The sequence below is a fragment of the Talpa occidentalis genome, unplaced genomic scaffold (genome assembly GCF_014898055.3).
Source record: "Talpa occidentalis isolate TD23 unplaced genomic scaffold, MPIMG_talOcc4v2.1 talOcc4.3, whole genome shotgun sequence".
NCBI classification, from domain to species: domain Eukaryota; kingdom Metazoa; phylum Chordata; class Mammalia; order Eulipotyphla; family Talpidae; genus Talpa; species Talpa occidentalis.
This window is the reverse complement of record NW_023603184.1, coordinates 141,524,981-141,540,919: the sequence shown is the minus strand read 5'-3', so window position 1 is coordinate 141,540,919 and position 15,939 is coordinate 141,524,981. Positions and strand designations below refer to the sequence as shown.

General features: G+C 47.6%; 1 protein-coding gene across 1 annotated transcript in view; it reads left to right on the top strand.

Moving 5' to 3' along the window:
• SERPINE2 (serpin family E member 2) overlaps window positions 1-14,964 on the top strand; it is a 56,364-nt gene extending 41,400 nt beyond the window's left edge. Inside the window, exons 5-9 of the mRNA XM_037524142.2 lie at window positions 5,419-5,617; window positions 8,502-8,602; window positions 10,130-10,216; window positions 12,876-12,959; window positions 14,196-14,964. Coding sequence (XP_037380039.1) covers window positions 5,419-5,617; window positions 8,502-8,602; window positions 10,130-10,216; window positions 12,876-12,959; window positions 14,196-14,233 — 509 coding nt within the window. The 3' untranslated portion in view covers window positions 14,234-14,964. The remainder of the gene's footprint in view (window positions 1-5,418; window positions 5,618-8,501; window positions 8,603-10,129; window positions 10,217-12,875; window positions 12,960-14,195) is intronic.
• Window positions 14,965-15,939: the final 975 nt, after the last annotated feature.

The window sequence follows — 15,939 nt, the reverse complement described above, 5'->3', positions numbered from 1 at the left end:
CTTCTCTCTATTGGAATTTGAAAAAATTGTAATCATCATGTATCAATTTTATAGTGGGGGGCGGGGTGGGGGTGGATCCATTTCTGCTGTCACTACCACAGCATAGATAACTAAGTCAGGTGATTGTTTTTTAAATCTGGTTTCATTAATGCACTTACAATACAATTTAAATTAATCTTGTTTTCCCTCTGAAAGTTAGCCCTCCTGTCTCCACTTTATCCTGAACAAATGGGTCCCACATCCAGCATACATTTGTTAGCATGAACATTTTCCCAGCCTCATTCTTTGAACTAAGGGATGACTCAGGTGAGGGACACAACAAATAGTCCCTTTCCGTCTCACTTATCATTCACTGAGCTTCTGGATAAAATTTTGTCATTCACCCAGTGCATTTTTGAAAAGGATAATAGGTATTTAAAAGCCCTGGGGAACATTATCATGCTCAGTGACAGAATAACAGAAGGTTTTTTGCGCCCAAAGCCCATGCCCACTCCCCATCACACCCCAGCCCTGCCACGCCAGGAAGATTCATCAGACGCTGGCATGCCCACCAGCTCACCTCCAGAGCAAGGCTGTTTTATTTCAGCCCAATCCTTGTGCTCGTTCTGCATGCTAATAATAAAATGTATATACATATGGAAGGGTGCCTTTATCACTGTATGTCGAGTCTGTGGATGAAAAATAGTAAACGAGTTAGTAAAGACTAAGATGCACGGATTGCAGAGACATCCCATGCTACATTAAAATGTCTGCACAGGAATGAGACAGGCATTTCTTGAGTGTATAGTATATTCCCTGACTTTGGCAGCTCCTCCATGAAGAACAGATTTTTCTGACTATATATGTGTGTGTTTTACAGAAAGTAATGCACAAAATTAGTCTTGTCAAAGATTCCCACACTAAAGCTACAGTGATCCGGTCTGTTCCCTTGGTCTCCCCTGATTCAGATTTTCCTTTCTCTACCCTCTTCCATCCTTCCTTCCAGCCTGTGGAGGCTTCATTGTGGGCTCCCTCTCCCTGGCTTTCTGTTGGGTTAGTTTGGGGAAACCAGCAGGTGATAGGGTAAGAGCTTGGGGTCCTGCAGTCACCTGCAGTCACCAGGGCCGCTGCCTCCCTCCACCAGCAGGGGGTGCCCCAGAGCCCCTTCTCTGGGTTACCACCCTTCCCCCACCCTGCCAGCTTCAGGCTGGCAATGGACATGGGGTGGGGATGATCCTTAATGGTGCCTTCTGTAATGTACTTTATAAGGAGCCCCGTCACTAAGCACTATTTAACGGAGCCACTTTGGTGTCCTGTTGTTTCCTGTGGACCCTGACTGACCTGCAGTGAATTCAGAACAGCCCGCAGCAGGCCCCTCCTTGGCCTCTAGGGTTCTCATCCCCTCTCAAGTAAACACTGAGTGTTTGGTGCCATCCCTCGACTCTCCTTGCTGTGCCGGCCATTAGGTCTCTACCGAGTGGCCTGGACTTGGCACCCAGCTCCTCTCATGGCTGTGGAGTCCGAGGATGTCCCTTCGCGCTGAGAGGGCAGCCTGTCCTGTGGCCACCCTGTGGAAAACCCCGCTTCATGGGCGGCCCCAAGCAGCCTTCGTGACCGCGGGCCCCTGGGCAGCTCACTGTCTCCCGCTGTCTCCTCCCGGGCTGGGCTGCCCCACAGCCAGGGCTCAGGGCCTGCAGCCCCGCTGGTCAGGCCTCCTTGCCTGGTGCCTCCTGGACCTCAGCCGGGCCTGACTACTCTTGGTGACTTTGCCAGAACATTCCTTTTCCAGAACATTCCTTTTCCAGTTACATGTCTTCCTGACCTGTGCCCCAAGATGTTGGCAAGACCTCCGAGAAGACTCATGTGGTAGTGTTGGGAGAGGGCAAGAAATAGAAGAGATGGGGGATGGCCGTCTGACAAATGTCCCATAAAACATAAGCGCTTTGAGGACAGAAACATTCATTTAGAAAAAGCCTGAAATATATATTTTTTTTAATAGAAGGGCATTTCATGCTCACAAAAAATCCTCAAATACAGTGAAGGCAGAAAGGAAATGTCCTCTAAACACATCTCAGCATAATGACCCCTGATAATGGCTGCATCGAATACTTAATCATGTTAAATATTGAAAGTATTCTCTGAATTTACAGGCCAAGAAGAGTTTTTTTTTTTAAAATATATTTCTGACATCATTTTTCATTTTTGCACAATGTATGCATTTTCATCTTGGTTATATTCCCCATACAATTGCACCCTCCTTATTTTGACCCCAATCCCTCCTCTCCCCGCCCCCCACCATAGTGTACCTCTGGTTTATAGTTGCTTGTTGATTTTGGTTTTTTCTTTATTGTAGTTATTCTTTTTTTTTTTTTAAGATTTTTTTTTATTTATTATTTATTTATTTATTTATTTTATTTATTATTTATTTATTTATTTATACAAGCACTGGGTACAGTCAGAAGCGTGGGAAGGTGAGAGAATTCACCAGAGCCAGAGTGGGGAGCAGAGCAGGCAGAAGGACCGAAGTACACTGCTGAGGGGAGCAGCGGGTGGCAGGAGAGTTCTGCGCGCCATGTGGGACCCTCCTCCGGTGGCCGGGGAGCAGCCGGGGATCGAACCGGCGCTGCAGAGGCCGTGGGCAGCTTCGCAACCCAGCGCTCAACCGCTGCGCCACCGGGGAGGCCCTATTATAGTTATTCTTTTTCCTGGTCCTTTACTTAGGTTTTCTAGATTCCTGCAATGAGTGAGACCATCTGGTATTTTTCTTTTTCTTTCTGGCTTATTTCATTGAGCATGATCCCTTCCAGCTCCATCCATGTTGCTGCAAATTGCATGAGTTTATCTTTTTTCATTGCTGAGTAATATTCCATTGTGTATATATACGTTTCCAAGAAAAAAAAAAAATGTTACAACAAGTGTAGCCACTTCCTCCCTTGTAGGATAAATTCTGCAGATTAGGATAGGAAGCAAGAGAACCCTAGGGGGCTCTCCAGGAAACTGGATCATCCCCAGACCATTCACAGAAAGTCCTAAATCTCCACAGAAAGTCCTAAATCTCCACATTGATCTGGGCCTGTTATTTCCCATTAAGGGTTTTGTTCATCACCTCAGGGATCCACAAAAGGTTCCCCACGTCCTCCTGAAGGGTGGGAGGCAGAGGAGGCTCCGTGGTCCCCACATCAGGGTTATCATGGAGGAGGTGAGGGCTGGGCTCCAGCCATTGGAAGCACAAGTGGCACCCGGGAGAGGTGAACTGTCCGGTGGGGGTCAGAGGCTGGCTGCAGGCTGGCCGGCGGTTGTCAGTGTGGCTCACCCATCAAGGACTAGGCCAGTCCAAGCTGGCCTGCCTGGTGGAGCAGAAGTGACCTCCCTTCTCTCCCACCTGATAATCTTTCATTATCCCCCCAAGTCCCCCCACTCATCCTTCTCATCAGAACAGTGAAACAGGTTTCTGTTTCATGTCCAGCAACAGTCAATTATTAACTTAATTATTCATTCTTACACTGCATCATTTTTATTGTGGTAACTGGTCTACCACGTGTGTGTAATTAGGGGGGTGGGCTCCATCTCTTCCGGTGTATGGCACGACAGCACGTCTTTATGGACTCCTTCCCCCATTGCAGTTCCTGAAAGCCAGCTCAGCCCAGGTGAGGACGTCATCGTGTTTCCTCTAACCATTAAAGGACACGTCGGGAAGAGACTGTCTCCCCCAGCTTCCCACTGATGTGTCCGTTCCTGCTGAAAAGGAGGCTATTTTATTACTCAGGGTGCAAGGAAAGATGAGGTTCCTGTCGTTGACAGGACAGAATCGGGGTGAGGGTGCTGAGGTGAGGCCTGGACACCAGGTCACAGAACCTGCAGTAGGATGGGGAGCAGGCCACACTGCCCACCCCGTCAGCCACCCCTCCCCCCTCTGATTCATCAGAGCTCAGCCTTGTTCCTTAGCTGTGAGATGTCTTGAGTATTTGCCATCGGATCAAAGGGTTTAAGCTCAGATTCTTTGGGGACATCTGGGACAGCCCCAGCCAACCTGTTTTCCTGACTTCAGAGTGCCCCATGTGGCCATGGTGCCTGCATAGATGGTGGCCAGGGCTCCAAAGCATCCCAGGATAGGGGTCCACCGTCAAGGGTGTTTTAAAGCTGGTGTCCCTTCTGGATAACTTTGGAGAAATGTGTGTTGCACCCATTCTTGTGTTTTTCTTGGTCGCACAAGTGCTGAAAAGTCTCTGAAAGCTCTAATGACAGTCACTGGCTTGGGTGAGATAGGAGTGGAAGGTGGGGTCGTGAAGGATACTGAGTCTGAGTCCTGCCTTGTGCCCCTTGGCTGCCTGCTCCTCGGCCAGCACCCCTCCCCAGCCCAGCATCCCCGGGGGAGGGGGCCCTCCCCGCAGTACAGCCAGTGTCCCCTCTGCTGGGCCTTGTTTCCCTAATGGTAGCCTTTCCACCTGCGCAGTCCATCTGGGGTCCTCCCTGGTGGGGCACAGCAGATTCCAAGTGAGAGGAAGTGGTCGTTACATTCCTGGCCAGGGTGGACCCTAAACCCCTGTTTAAATAAGTTGTGCCAAGCAGAGTTAGTGGGTCTATTAAAGAATCCAAGCTGAGGGCTCAAGCCAGGGATAGACTGCAGAGAGCTCTGGGAAAGCTGTGGGAATTCTGAGCTCAACATGAGAACATTATACGTTCTGCAAGGAAATGACCTGCCATTTTCAAGGATTTTGCAAAGTTCAGGCAGGTGTCTGCTTAATGTATCTATTTAATGTTTCTTATGCACTGAGGAAAACGGGGTGGGGGGGGTTAAAATGTACCCCATCTATTTAGAGCCATATGAGCTGGGACCTGGAAGGTGCAGCAGTGCTGTAGACTTTGACGTCTGTCTGTGCTTGAATTTGCTGAGTTACTAGAGACAGTTTTGTTGTTGCTGACACAGCTTGCTCACAAGGCCTTTCCATTCTTACCTCTTTGTCTTGTGCCCCGGGCCCCTTAGACCAGGAGAGGGGTACCCTTTTAACTGTTGACTTTAGTTTACACCGTGGACGCTGCTTATTCCCTCCGGCCTCTTGCCGTGCACACGTGAGCTCAGCCAAGGACCCACAGAAAGGAAGCTCAGATTCCTGCTTCTATGATAAGGGTGAACTTCTTACAAAGCACCACGTCCCGAGTGCCTGATGAGCTGGTTAAACTCCACTCGGCAGAATTACTGTGATTTTAGCGATGCCCAGCAGCATTCCGTCAAGACATGACTTAACAGGAGAAAGAGTCCTTTACCAGAGAAGGAAGAAATAAGTGCCCTTTGTCGTCCTGAAGAAGCTGTGTTTGGGAAAGGAATGTTCTCAAACTGAATTGCTCTCTTCCCACTGAAGCCACCCTGGTGTCTTCCTTTGAAGCTACCATTTCTGAAAGTCACTGGGGAAACTCTGAACCTCCCTCTGATTCCCTTAGGGTCAACGAGCACCCCTGGGGACTTGTGGTACAACTTCATCGAGCTGCCCTACCACGGGGAGAGCGTCAGCATGCTGATTGCGCTGCCGACCGAGAGCTCCACCCCGCTGTCGGCCATCATCCCGCACATCAGCTCCAAGACCATCGACAGCTGGATGAGCACCATGGTGCCCAAGCGGGTGCAGGTTGTCCTGCCCAAGTAAGTGCCTTTCTCTCAGAGAGCAATGGGAGCCCCCCAATAACAGCCCTTGTTCTAGGGAGCGACAGCAAGAGGCTGACACAGGGCACATCATGGCACCTGTTTCATTTTGCAGAAATTGCATGGTGGGAACATAAGGTCGTGCCTCTTATATGGTAGGAGAATAATTAACGGGGAAGGAGAGACGAGGCAGCTTGGTCCCTGAGCCACCAGGAGGGCTCTAGCTCCTTAGGCCACAGGAAGGGCTCTTTACTTATCTCACTGTATTCAAAAGACTGAAAGGTGCCCACAGACCTTCCTACAGCTGATGAAAACCCAAAAAGTCTAACCGTGCTCCCTGTGTTCTGATAAGGAGTTCAGTTCAGGTACTCCTTCAGCTGTAGCTGGAAATGACTGCAGACCAGGGTCCGGATCCTAGGTGGTCAAGATATATTTTGAAGTCAACCAGGCAGGATTCTTTTCTTTTTCTTTTTTTTTTTGCAAAGAAGGACTGGGGTGTAGGCCAGAGGTATGGGGGTTGGTGAGAGGATTCACCAGAGACAGAGTGGGGAGCAGAACAGGAGGATCTACTGAAATACACTGCTGAGGGGAGCAGCAGGCGAGACAGGAGAGGTCTGCCGCGCCATGTAGGTTAGCTCCCTGCCTGGGGATTGAATTCAGGCCATGGAGGAGATAACAATGAGACTTACCCCCTAGGCCACCCGAGGCCATTCAGGGAGACCCAGAATCCTTTCCCTCTCTTTGAGATTTGGTTGACATAGAACATTGTATAAGCTTAAGGTGTGTGACTTAATGATTCGATGTATGTATAGACTGGAAATAGATTACCATAGTAAAGTTAGTTAACACATCCATCACCTCACCCATTTTTTGTGTTCTTCCAACTTTCAAATACATGATACAGTACTGTCAGCTGTGGGCTTCATGTTGTGTGTTACATCCCTAGACCTTACTCATTTTATAACTGCAAATTTATACTCTTTGACCACCTTCACCCATGTGCTCCACTCTCACCCCTACCTCTGGTAACCACCAATCTCTCTTTTTAAGTTTGGTTTCCTTAGTTGTCACATATAAGTCAGATCATCTAGTATTTGTCTGTCTCTGCGTAATGCCCTCAGGGTTCATCCATGTTGTTACACATGACAGGATTTCCATCTTTTTATGGCTGAATAATATTCCACTGCACCTGTAGGCTGCATTACTTTGTCTGTTCATCCATAGTAGACACTTAGATTTTCCATTTCTTGGCTGTTGTAAATAATTGTGCAGTCAATATGGGGCTACAGATATCTCCTCAAAATACAGATACCATTTCCTTCTGAAATATACCCAGAAGTGGAATGGCTAAATCCTATGCTGTTTCTACTCATTTTTTGAGAATGCAACATACCATTTTCCCCCAGGCAGAATTCTTGCATTAGTATCTGGTAGTTTTTCTATTTATAACCTAAAAATATAATAGACGTGAAATTTGAGCTGTTATGACTTCAGACCAAGGAAAAAGTCATCAGAAATTCTGTCTGAATGCTACATTTCTAACAGGCCAGAAAATGATTTGTCCAGATCTGTGAGGGCAGCATGAATGTCCCCTTTCTGTGAGTTTTTCACCATTGTTCTGGGAGTATCCAGGGATTTTCACCACTCAGGCTCAATGGTGGTGGAGATACCTACTAGTTCTAATAGCTTTTCATTCTCTAGTCACTGAGTTAAACGATCAGAGCAGTGAATTAATAAGTACTAATAATCCTTCCAAGATTAATTTTTATTGTAAAATAATCTTTTATGCAGTCAGTGCTTGATATAAATGAATAATACAGTGACGTTGTAAGTGAATTGCGATTAAAATGGCAGATTGGGCCTCCCCGGTGGCGCAGCGGTTGAGCGCTCGGTTGCGAAGCTGCCCGCAACCTCTGCGGTACCAGTTCGATCCCCGGCTGCTCCCCGGCCACCGGAGGAGGGTCCCACATGGCGCGCAGACCTCTCCTGCCGCCCGCTGCTCCCCTCAGCAGTGTACTTCGGTCCTTCTGCCTGATCTGCTCCCCACTCTGGCTCTGGTGAATTCTCTCACCCTCCCGCGCTTCTGACTGTACCCAGTGCATGTATAAACAAAACAAACAAAATAAATAAATAAATAAATAAAGCATGCCTCTATAAAAAAAAAAAAAAAAAAAAAAATAAAATAAAATGGCAGATTACCATTTTAGCCGTTCCATGATGGCAATCTGCTCCCCAACCCTTGCTGGTCTCTCAGGATGAGATGAAACCTTATAAAATATCCTTTGATGATAGTTTTAATAACAGACATTTTACATATGTGGGGCCACAAGGTCAGGTAGCCTGCAGCTAGTCAAAACCCTTATTATATCCAAAAATAATACCATATCACCCACTCCTAATATTTGTCCCTGTTTTAAGATTGAAGTGCTTTCAGACTCCCAACAGGAACTAACAAGCAGGAATGTATCTTCTCTCTTTCGACCATCCCCAAGCCAGTAAGCATGGTGGTTCCAGAACCTTGCCAACCCCCTGCCTGTCCCCACTAACAGAAAAGAAAGTGCTTCCTTCTGTAAGTCCTGGAGACCCACCCTCTGTTGCTGTGCACTGCTTGCTTATCAGCCAAGGTTTGCAAAAGGGCTGTTCTCTGTTCACTTGGACTTATATCTTGGGATTAAATTGTAAGATACAATTTATGTATTTTTTTCAGTTTTTTAAATTTTTACTGAGATAACATTGGTTGACAGCACTGTGTATGTCTTAGACTGGTGTTCAGAGTATACTTACAGAAGAACCTAGTTGTAAAACCTGTTCACTGAAACAGATTATGTCCCTTTATATCATTTATAGTATCATGATTTTCCCCTATTTTCTGCTTTTATGGTAGGTTCACAGCTGTAGCGCAGACAGACTTGAAGGAGCCGCTCAGAGTTCTTGGCATCACTGAGATGTTTGATCCATCAAAGGCTAATTTTGCAAAAATAACAAGTATGTTCAATTTAAAACATATTCTTTTTTTTTTTTTTTTTTTTGGTCATTGCTTTAACTTTTATTTCCATTTACTTTTTGCTGAACTTAATCCCTGGCCATACGTTTTTATTTTTTTCGGTATCTTCTGGGACCCTTTTTTTCCTCTGTGCAGCCTCCTCTTCTGGGTTAGGGACAGTCTGTCTGCTCTTTTTCAGGAAGGACTTTCTCAGTGTGGCAGAGAGAGCTCATGCCTAGTAATCTCAAATAATATCAATCCCCAGAAGTCTGAGTAAGATTTTTCTTTGCCACGGTGTCTAGGACAAGCTGGCATTATACCCTTTTTGCCTGCCAATCTCAGGACCTTTTCCTAGAGTTATGTTGAGTGACCAGTCCTCTTTGTTTTTAGTTTAGAGCACAGAAACTTCCTTCCAAGGAAATGTGGCTTCAACTCTATTTGTGCTCCATTTATTTTTCCCTTTGAGTGATAAGAAATTAGCTCATTACTGACTTCGGTTGCTTGCTGATGAACTCCTAGTCTTGTCCTGCATGGACGTGTCTCCTGGGTGGGACTGCAGCTCCATGAACTTGCTGATGCCCTCTGGCCTCATCAAGCACAGCAGTGGCAGGAGCGGGGCCTGAGCACCTGTTTGAAATGCACGCTCCGGAGCCTGACCAAGTCTGCAGAGTCCGAATCTTCATCTTCACCAGATTCCTCAGCCCCATAAAGTTTGCCCGGCAGCTTCCACCTGCACTTGCCCTTCAGGGTTATTCTCTGTAGCCCAAATGCTAATCGGAGGTCTCACAAGCTCAGAGGGAAGACCAGAGGCCTGGATTCTCCTGAGAAGTTCTCTTAACCCTGCAGGTGACTTGGTCCTGCCAACGTGCCTCTCAGTCACGATGGGTCACCTTGGTGCCCAGTGTAAAACCAGGCGACACAGTAGTCACTGTTGCGTTTTCATTCAGACCTGTGTCCCATCGAGGCTGACATTAACTTCCATTTGGGTCCCCTTGACCTCAGCCCCCGGGGGCATTGCTGGGATAGCCAGGATTAGCTGAGCGGGAGAGGGAGTTCACCCAACTGCCTTTGCTGGTCTGGCCCTCCACAGGCCTCCACTTCTCTCACTGATAACCCGTGAGAGGAGCGGCTTCTTTTGTGAAAAGTTCTGCCGCTAACTAGCCTTGTGATGTGGGGGCAGATTTCCTAACACTCTGGCCTCAGTTTCCCCGTCTGTAAAAGTCCTCTGACACCCTGACTGGAACTGACCTTTTGTAATTGAAAGTTAACAGCGTTGACTTGCTTCCAGATCTCTGGGCAGCCTTTTCAAAGCTTTTGGCCTCTTTTTATTTCACTTGATCAAATTTTTAATGGTCGGAGTTGGGGTGACCGGGGCCAGGAGTGCCTCCTGCGAGGTGACCCCGAAGTCCACTTGGCTTCCGTCACCGGCCATCTGCCGGCACTGTGGTGTGAAGGAAGTTACTTCCCATCCAAGCCGACAGCTTGCCTCTCAGACACACGGCTGTTTCTGTTTTGTTTTCTGGAAACAGGGTCAGAAAACCTTCACGTTTCTCACATCTTGCAAAAAGCAAAGATTGAAGTCAGTGAAGACGGAACCAAAGCTTCAGCAGCCACAAGTAAGGCTTGGGTCAAGAGATGGGGCTGGGCAAGGGCCTGGGCTGGGACCTGGGCTGGGGCTGGGGCTGGGCTGGGGCCTGGGCTGGGCCTGGGGCTGGGGCTGAGGCTGGGTCAGGGACTGGGCTGGGGCTGGGCTAGGGCCTACATGGGGCTGGGTTAGGCTGGGTCTGGGTCTGGGTCAGGGACTTGGCTGGGGCTGGGCTGGGGCCTGGGTAGGGCTGGGGCTGGGGTTGGGGTCTTGCTGGGGCTGGGCCGGCCTGGGGCCGGTGCTGGGACTGGGCTGGGGCTGAGCTGGGGCTGGGCTGTGGCCTGAGGTGTGAAAACAGTCACAGGCGATCTGGGCATAGAGAACACTGCGCCCGGACAAACTGTCACCTCAGGTTCTGCCCCGAGCCCTAGCCTGAGGGTGGCAGTTGACTGACCCCTGATTGCCAGAAAAGCCCCATCTTCACACTGAAACATATAATATTAGCAGGGACTAATCAGAAAGTCACCGATCAGGTGAATCCAGGACAAAGTGGAGAACTCACAAGCTACTATTGAATTAGAGCAGGATTGCTGTGAGCCGTCCTTGATAATTAGAACATCCACATCTGCTTTCTCCTCCATGGCTTATGTAATGAAGGAGAAAATGGAATACTCTTAGGTTGGTTTCTTTACCCCCTAATTATCCATACGAGATGGGATGAGTAGATCTAGCCAAACTCCGAGAACTCATAAAGTGAACATCTCAGCTCGCTGGTAACTGGGTCAAATATGCCTGCTCATTAAGAGGTACCATTTATACTCACAACAGGCACTTGATTACCTTCATTTAATTTTCATTCCTTTAAAATAGCATTTAAAGCAGAGGCGTGGAATGAGAGCTTAGAATTTTTAAGCTTTTTTAGGCTTTCTGTATTTTCTAGATGACAATAGTGACGTCTAAAAGTTATTGACCGGGCCTCCCTGGTGGCGCAGTGGTTGAGCGCTGGGTTGCGAAGCTGCCCGCGGCCTCTGCGGTGCCGGTTCGATCCCCGCCTGCTCCCCGGCCACCAGAGGAGGGTCCCACATGGCGCGCAGACCTCTCCTGCCGCCCGCTGCTCCCCTCAGCAGTGTACTTCGGTCCTTCTGCCTGCTCTGCTCCCCGCTCTGGCTCTGGTGAATTCTCTCACCCTCCAGCTCTTCTGACTGTACCCAGTGCTTGTATAAACAAAACAAACAAACAAATAAATAAATAAAACATGCCTCTATAAAAAAAAAAAATAAAAAAAAAAAAAATAAAAGTTATTGACCAATTTTGCCAACCAGCGTCCCTATCAGGACAGGCTGCCTAATTTGCACAGACAACATAATTTGCAGGGCCCTGTGCAAAAGGAAAATATGCAACTCCTTGTTCAAAACGTGCTAGGAATCTCAGGACAGCAGCAGCGGAGCACGGCAAGTGGGAATCGCTGTGGCTGCCTCATGCGGCCGCCCGGGTCACACACCCATGAGGCCACCCCGCTGTCTTGCTCTGCTGGGATTGCCCTAACAAGCCAGACAGACTCCAGAGACTTGAGCGACAGAAACTTCCCTCTCTTGCTTCTGAGGTGGGAAAGCCCAAGGTCACGGTGTTGGGAGGACTGGCATTTCCTGCAGCCCCTCTCCTTGGCTTCCATGTAGCTGCCACATCCTCCTGGCCTCACAGGCCTTCCCTTTGTGTGTGCATCCCTGGCACCTCCCTGCTTATAGGGGCTCCAGTCCTGTTCAACAGGGGCCCCATCTTCTTGGCCTCATCTAAAGTTAAAGACCATCTAAAGTTAAAGCTCCTTAAAGACCCTGCTTCTAAGCACAGTCACATTGGGGCTTCAGGCTTCCACTGATGACTTTGGGGGATACAACTCAGACCATAAGAAATGCTACCTTTTCATTTGTTTTTAGTAAGCGCAGTCGAGTGGCGCACCCCGCCTAGCTGCGGGTGGCCCCTTCAGCCATGAATGCTTTCCAGGGCTTGAGGAAGGGTCTGGGCCATTCGGCAGCATGGGGCAGTTGTGCCTGGCACCTGTGCCTAGTCTAAGCTTGTCAAACCAAGCCACCATTGACAATCACGGCCAAGTAAGCCTGTCTAAGACCCACGGGCCTGAGGAAACTTACTTTCTAAGTCCAGTGTTGACACCAGATGGGTCGAACAGCAGCACAAGGTGGCAGATCCCAAATGAGTGGTCCACACTGCCAGGGTGACAGAAAACTGGACAATATGCCAAGGGAGGAAGGCACAGACAATCGGCTGAGGGGCATGCAGCCTTGACTGAAGAGAGGACTTGGACTGGCTGAAAGGAACAGGGACCTTCATCGGCAAGGACGGTTGTATCAATTAGAAACAGCTTGTAATAACAGGGACTGAAAGGCGGTGCTTGTTAAATCACAAACTCTGTTCTAAGAGCTGTAACAGGGTCGATATCACTTAGTTTTCACAAAAACCCTATAAGGAGTAAGTAGGTTTATTAAAGAGGATGATACCGTCAGTGTCAAGGCCTTGCCCGTGCTAGGTGTTTGATAAGTGGTGAGCATCATCCTCTGTTAACTTGGCCAGACCCCCGTGCAGGAATCAAGTGTGTCCTCAAACACACTGGGGAGGAGCCAGCCGCCCGCAGGCCTCACACTGTGTGTGTAACACGCTTTACTTTTCTTCCCCAGCTGCAATTCTAATTGCAAGGTCATCGCCTCCCTGGTTTATAGTAGACAGACCTTTTCTATTTTTCATCCGACATAACCCCACAGGTGAGTGATTCTCCTCTTTCTTCTATTGTTCACCCATTGCCGGAATTCTGGAAGGTCCCCCGCCATTCTCTCCTATAGTCCACTCAGTCCCTCGGCCCTGTGTCAGCCACTGCACACATTGTGAATAACATGATCATCCACCTGGCAGAGATGAGGACATCAGGGTTGTGCTTACAGACTGTGAGGGAGTCTCATAAACACCGACAAGACTGTAGGGGTTAATTATTTATTTAACATAGAGCGAGAGCGCAGCCGCCCTTTGGAACACTTTTCACATCTATTGATTTTTTTTCCGTAAATTGATAAGTGCATTAAATTTTGTAAGAAGCTACACGTCTTCAACTTTGTAAGCCCAATTCACTGTCAGGACATGAAATGTGCGAATTTGGTAGATGGGGACTCTGAGGGACATCAAGGAAGGAAAAATGATAGTTGTCACCCCTTGCTACAGTCACGAAAGATAAGATTGTCGGGCCTCACTGGTGGCGCAAGGGGTTAAGATGCAACCTACAAAGCTGTGTGCAGCCACTGCAGCACCAGTTCAATCCCCAGCCAGGGAGCTACCCACATGGAGCAGCAGACCTCTCCCGACTCGTCTGCTGCTCCCCTCAGCAGTATACTTCGGTTAATCTGCCTGTTCTGTTTCCCACTCTGTCTCTGATCAATCCTCTCACCACCCCCGCCCCCCCCCCACACACACCTCTGGCCTGTACCCCAGTTCTTGTACACATGGATAAATCTTTTTTTTTAAAAAAAAAAAAAAGAGGATTGTCTTGATGGAGATGTTAGCTTTACACGTTGGTACAGAGTAGAAAGTAATACATTTTATTATCTTTTACTCCTTTTCCATCAACAGCATAGACTCTTTCTCTACCTTTTGTTTCATTGCTTTGCTAATGTGATTTGTGTGCTGCATGGCTGACCAGCCTAGCACTGTTCCACATGTTACTGTTTCACTTGAGCACGTAACTAATTAAAATGAAATATAATTAAAAATTCAGTTTCTGAGTCACACCAGCCACCTCTCAAAAGCTCAATGGCCGCATGTGACTGGTGGCCGCCATATTGAATAGTGAAGGGGAAGCCCCTTTGCATCACTGCAGGAAGCTCTGTTGGCTCCTCTGCTTGGGTCATAGGTCAAACAAAGCCAAGGAACCTCTCCTTAAGTGTATCCCCCATCTTATTTTGAGGACCGTTTTTCATAGAATTATGCATTGTTTCACTTTACTTCTGTAGGTGCTGTCTTATTCATGGGGCAGATAAACAAACCCTGAAGAGTATACAGAAAAACCTTGCAGAGCAAAGAAGACTTTGCCATGAAGACTCCTTTCCTACATCTTTCATAGTTCTGTTAAATATTTTTGTACATTGCTTTCTTCTTTGAAACTAGTTCTTAGGAACAGAGACTCCACGATGCAGGCATTTCTGCGATGGGATGTGTCCGAGTTGAAAAGGGGCAGGCTGGCTGGAACACTGTACTGAGGGATGACGAGAAAGGCTTCAAAATGTCTCAGAGATTCTTTAAACTACTGAGCTGTTACCTAGGTTAACAACCCTCTTGAGTATTTACTGTCCAGTTCAGGAGTTTTGTTTTGTTTATATGTGTAGCTTTTCAGAAGAAATTTAATCAGTGTAACGAGAAAAAAAGACATTTTATGCTAGCTTTTACTTTTTTATGAAAAGTTATTGGCCATTTAAATTCTTTTTTTTGTTCCATCCAAAGTCTTGATAATAGTAAGCATTATTTGGGGGGTAGAAATAGTTGAATCTCTAGCCTCTTGGTGTTTTTATGGTTGTTGCTGTTTTATATAATGCATGTATCCACTAAAATAAAGTTTAAAAAACTAATGTCTTGCTAGACAAAGTTTGCTGTCGTGCGGTGTGCCTGTCACTACTGGTCTGTACTCTTGGATTTGCATTTTTTGTATTTTGTACAAAGTAAAAATAAAGCGTTATGAGTAGTAAAAAAAAAAAAAAAACCAAGAAAACCGTGCCAGTTTCTGCTACTTGAAATATAGGAACCTTTTCAAAGACTTCTGCCTCTTCTAGCCCTTAGTTAAATAGAAACCTCAAAACCTCTGGCCTCTCCTGCCATTTTCCTTTAAACCTGGCAATCAGACTGAGCTCCTCCTAACACTTCTCAGCTGGTAGCTCATTCAAAGGAGGAACTCTTCCGGGATCCCAGTCTACCTCTAACCTCAGCGGTGGCTCCTCAGGTGAGTGCTATTGCAGCAAAGGTAGAGATTCTATAGCAAGCACGGAAAGAAGCTGAAGAGTACTGCTGGGTTGTCGGAAAAGCCATAAGGTATTTTTCTGTGTTTTTCAAGCAAAAATGCATCTTGACTGTCCCTATAACCCAATGGTACACTTTGGGAATGAGTGGGCAGTGGGTGTGTTTCGTTTTTGGTGACAGGCTGGAGGGCTTGTTTTTTGAGATGACAAGGTTTTTTTTTAATTTTGTTTCTTGGAGAACTTACTCCAATTCTAATGTTACCCTTTTTGGTTTGCCTGTTCCCCCCCACACATACACACATTTCCTAAATATTTGGGTAGTCTTAATCGAAACCAAGAAGGGTTTAAAGCATTGCTTATCAGAACTTAGTTTACACATGCACTGGGTACAGTCAGAAGCGCGGGAGGGTGAGAGAACTCACCAGAGCCAGAGCGGGGAGCAGAGCAGGCAGAAGGACCGAAGTACACTGCTGAGGGGAGCAGCGGGCGGCAGGAGAGGTCTGCGCGCCATGTGGGACCCTCCTCCAGTGGCCGGGGAGCAGCCGGGGATCGAACCAGCGCCGCAGAGGCGGCGGGCAGATTTGCAACCCAGCGCTCAACCGCTGCGCCACAGGGGAGGCCCAATAGCATGCTTTCTTTAACCCATGAGCTTTGCTTCACACTATTTAACTCCACATTCAAATCACACTCAACATCCCACCCCCTCACCACTCATAATTTTTGTCAGGGGCTGAGTTCTGCTGTTTGC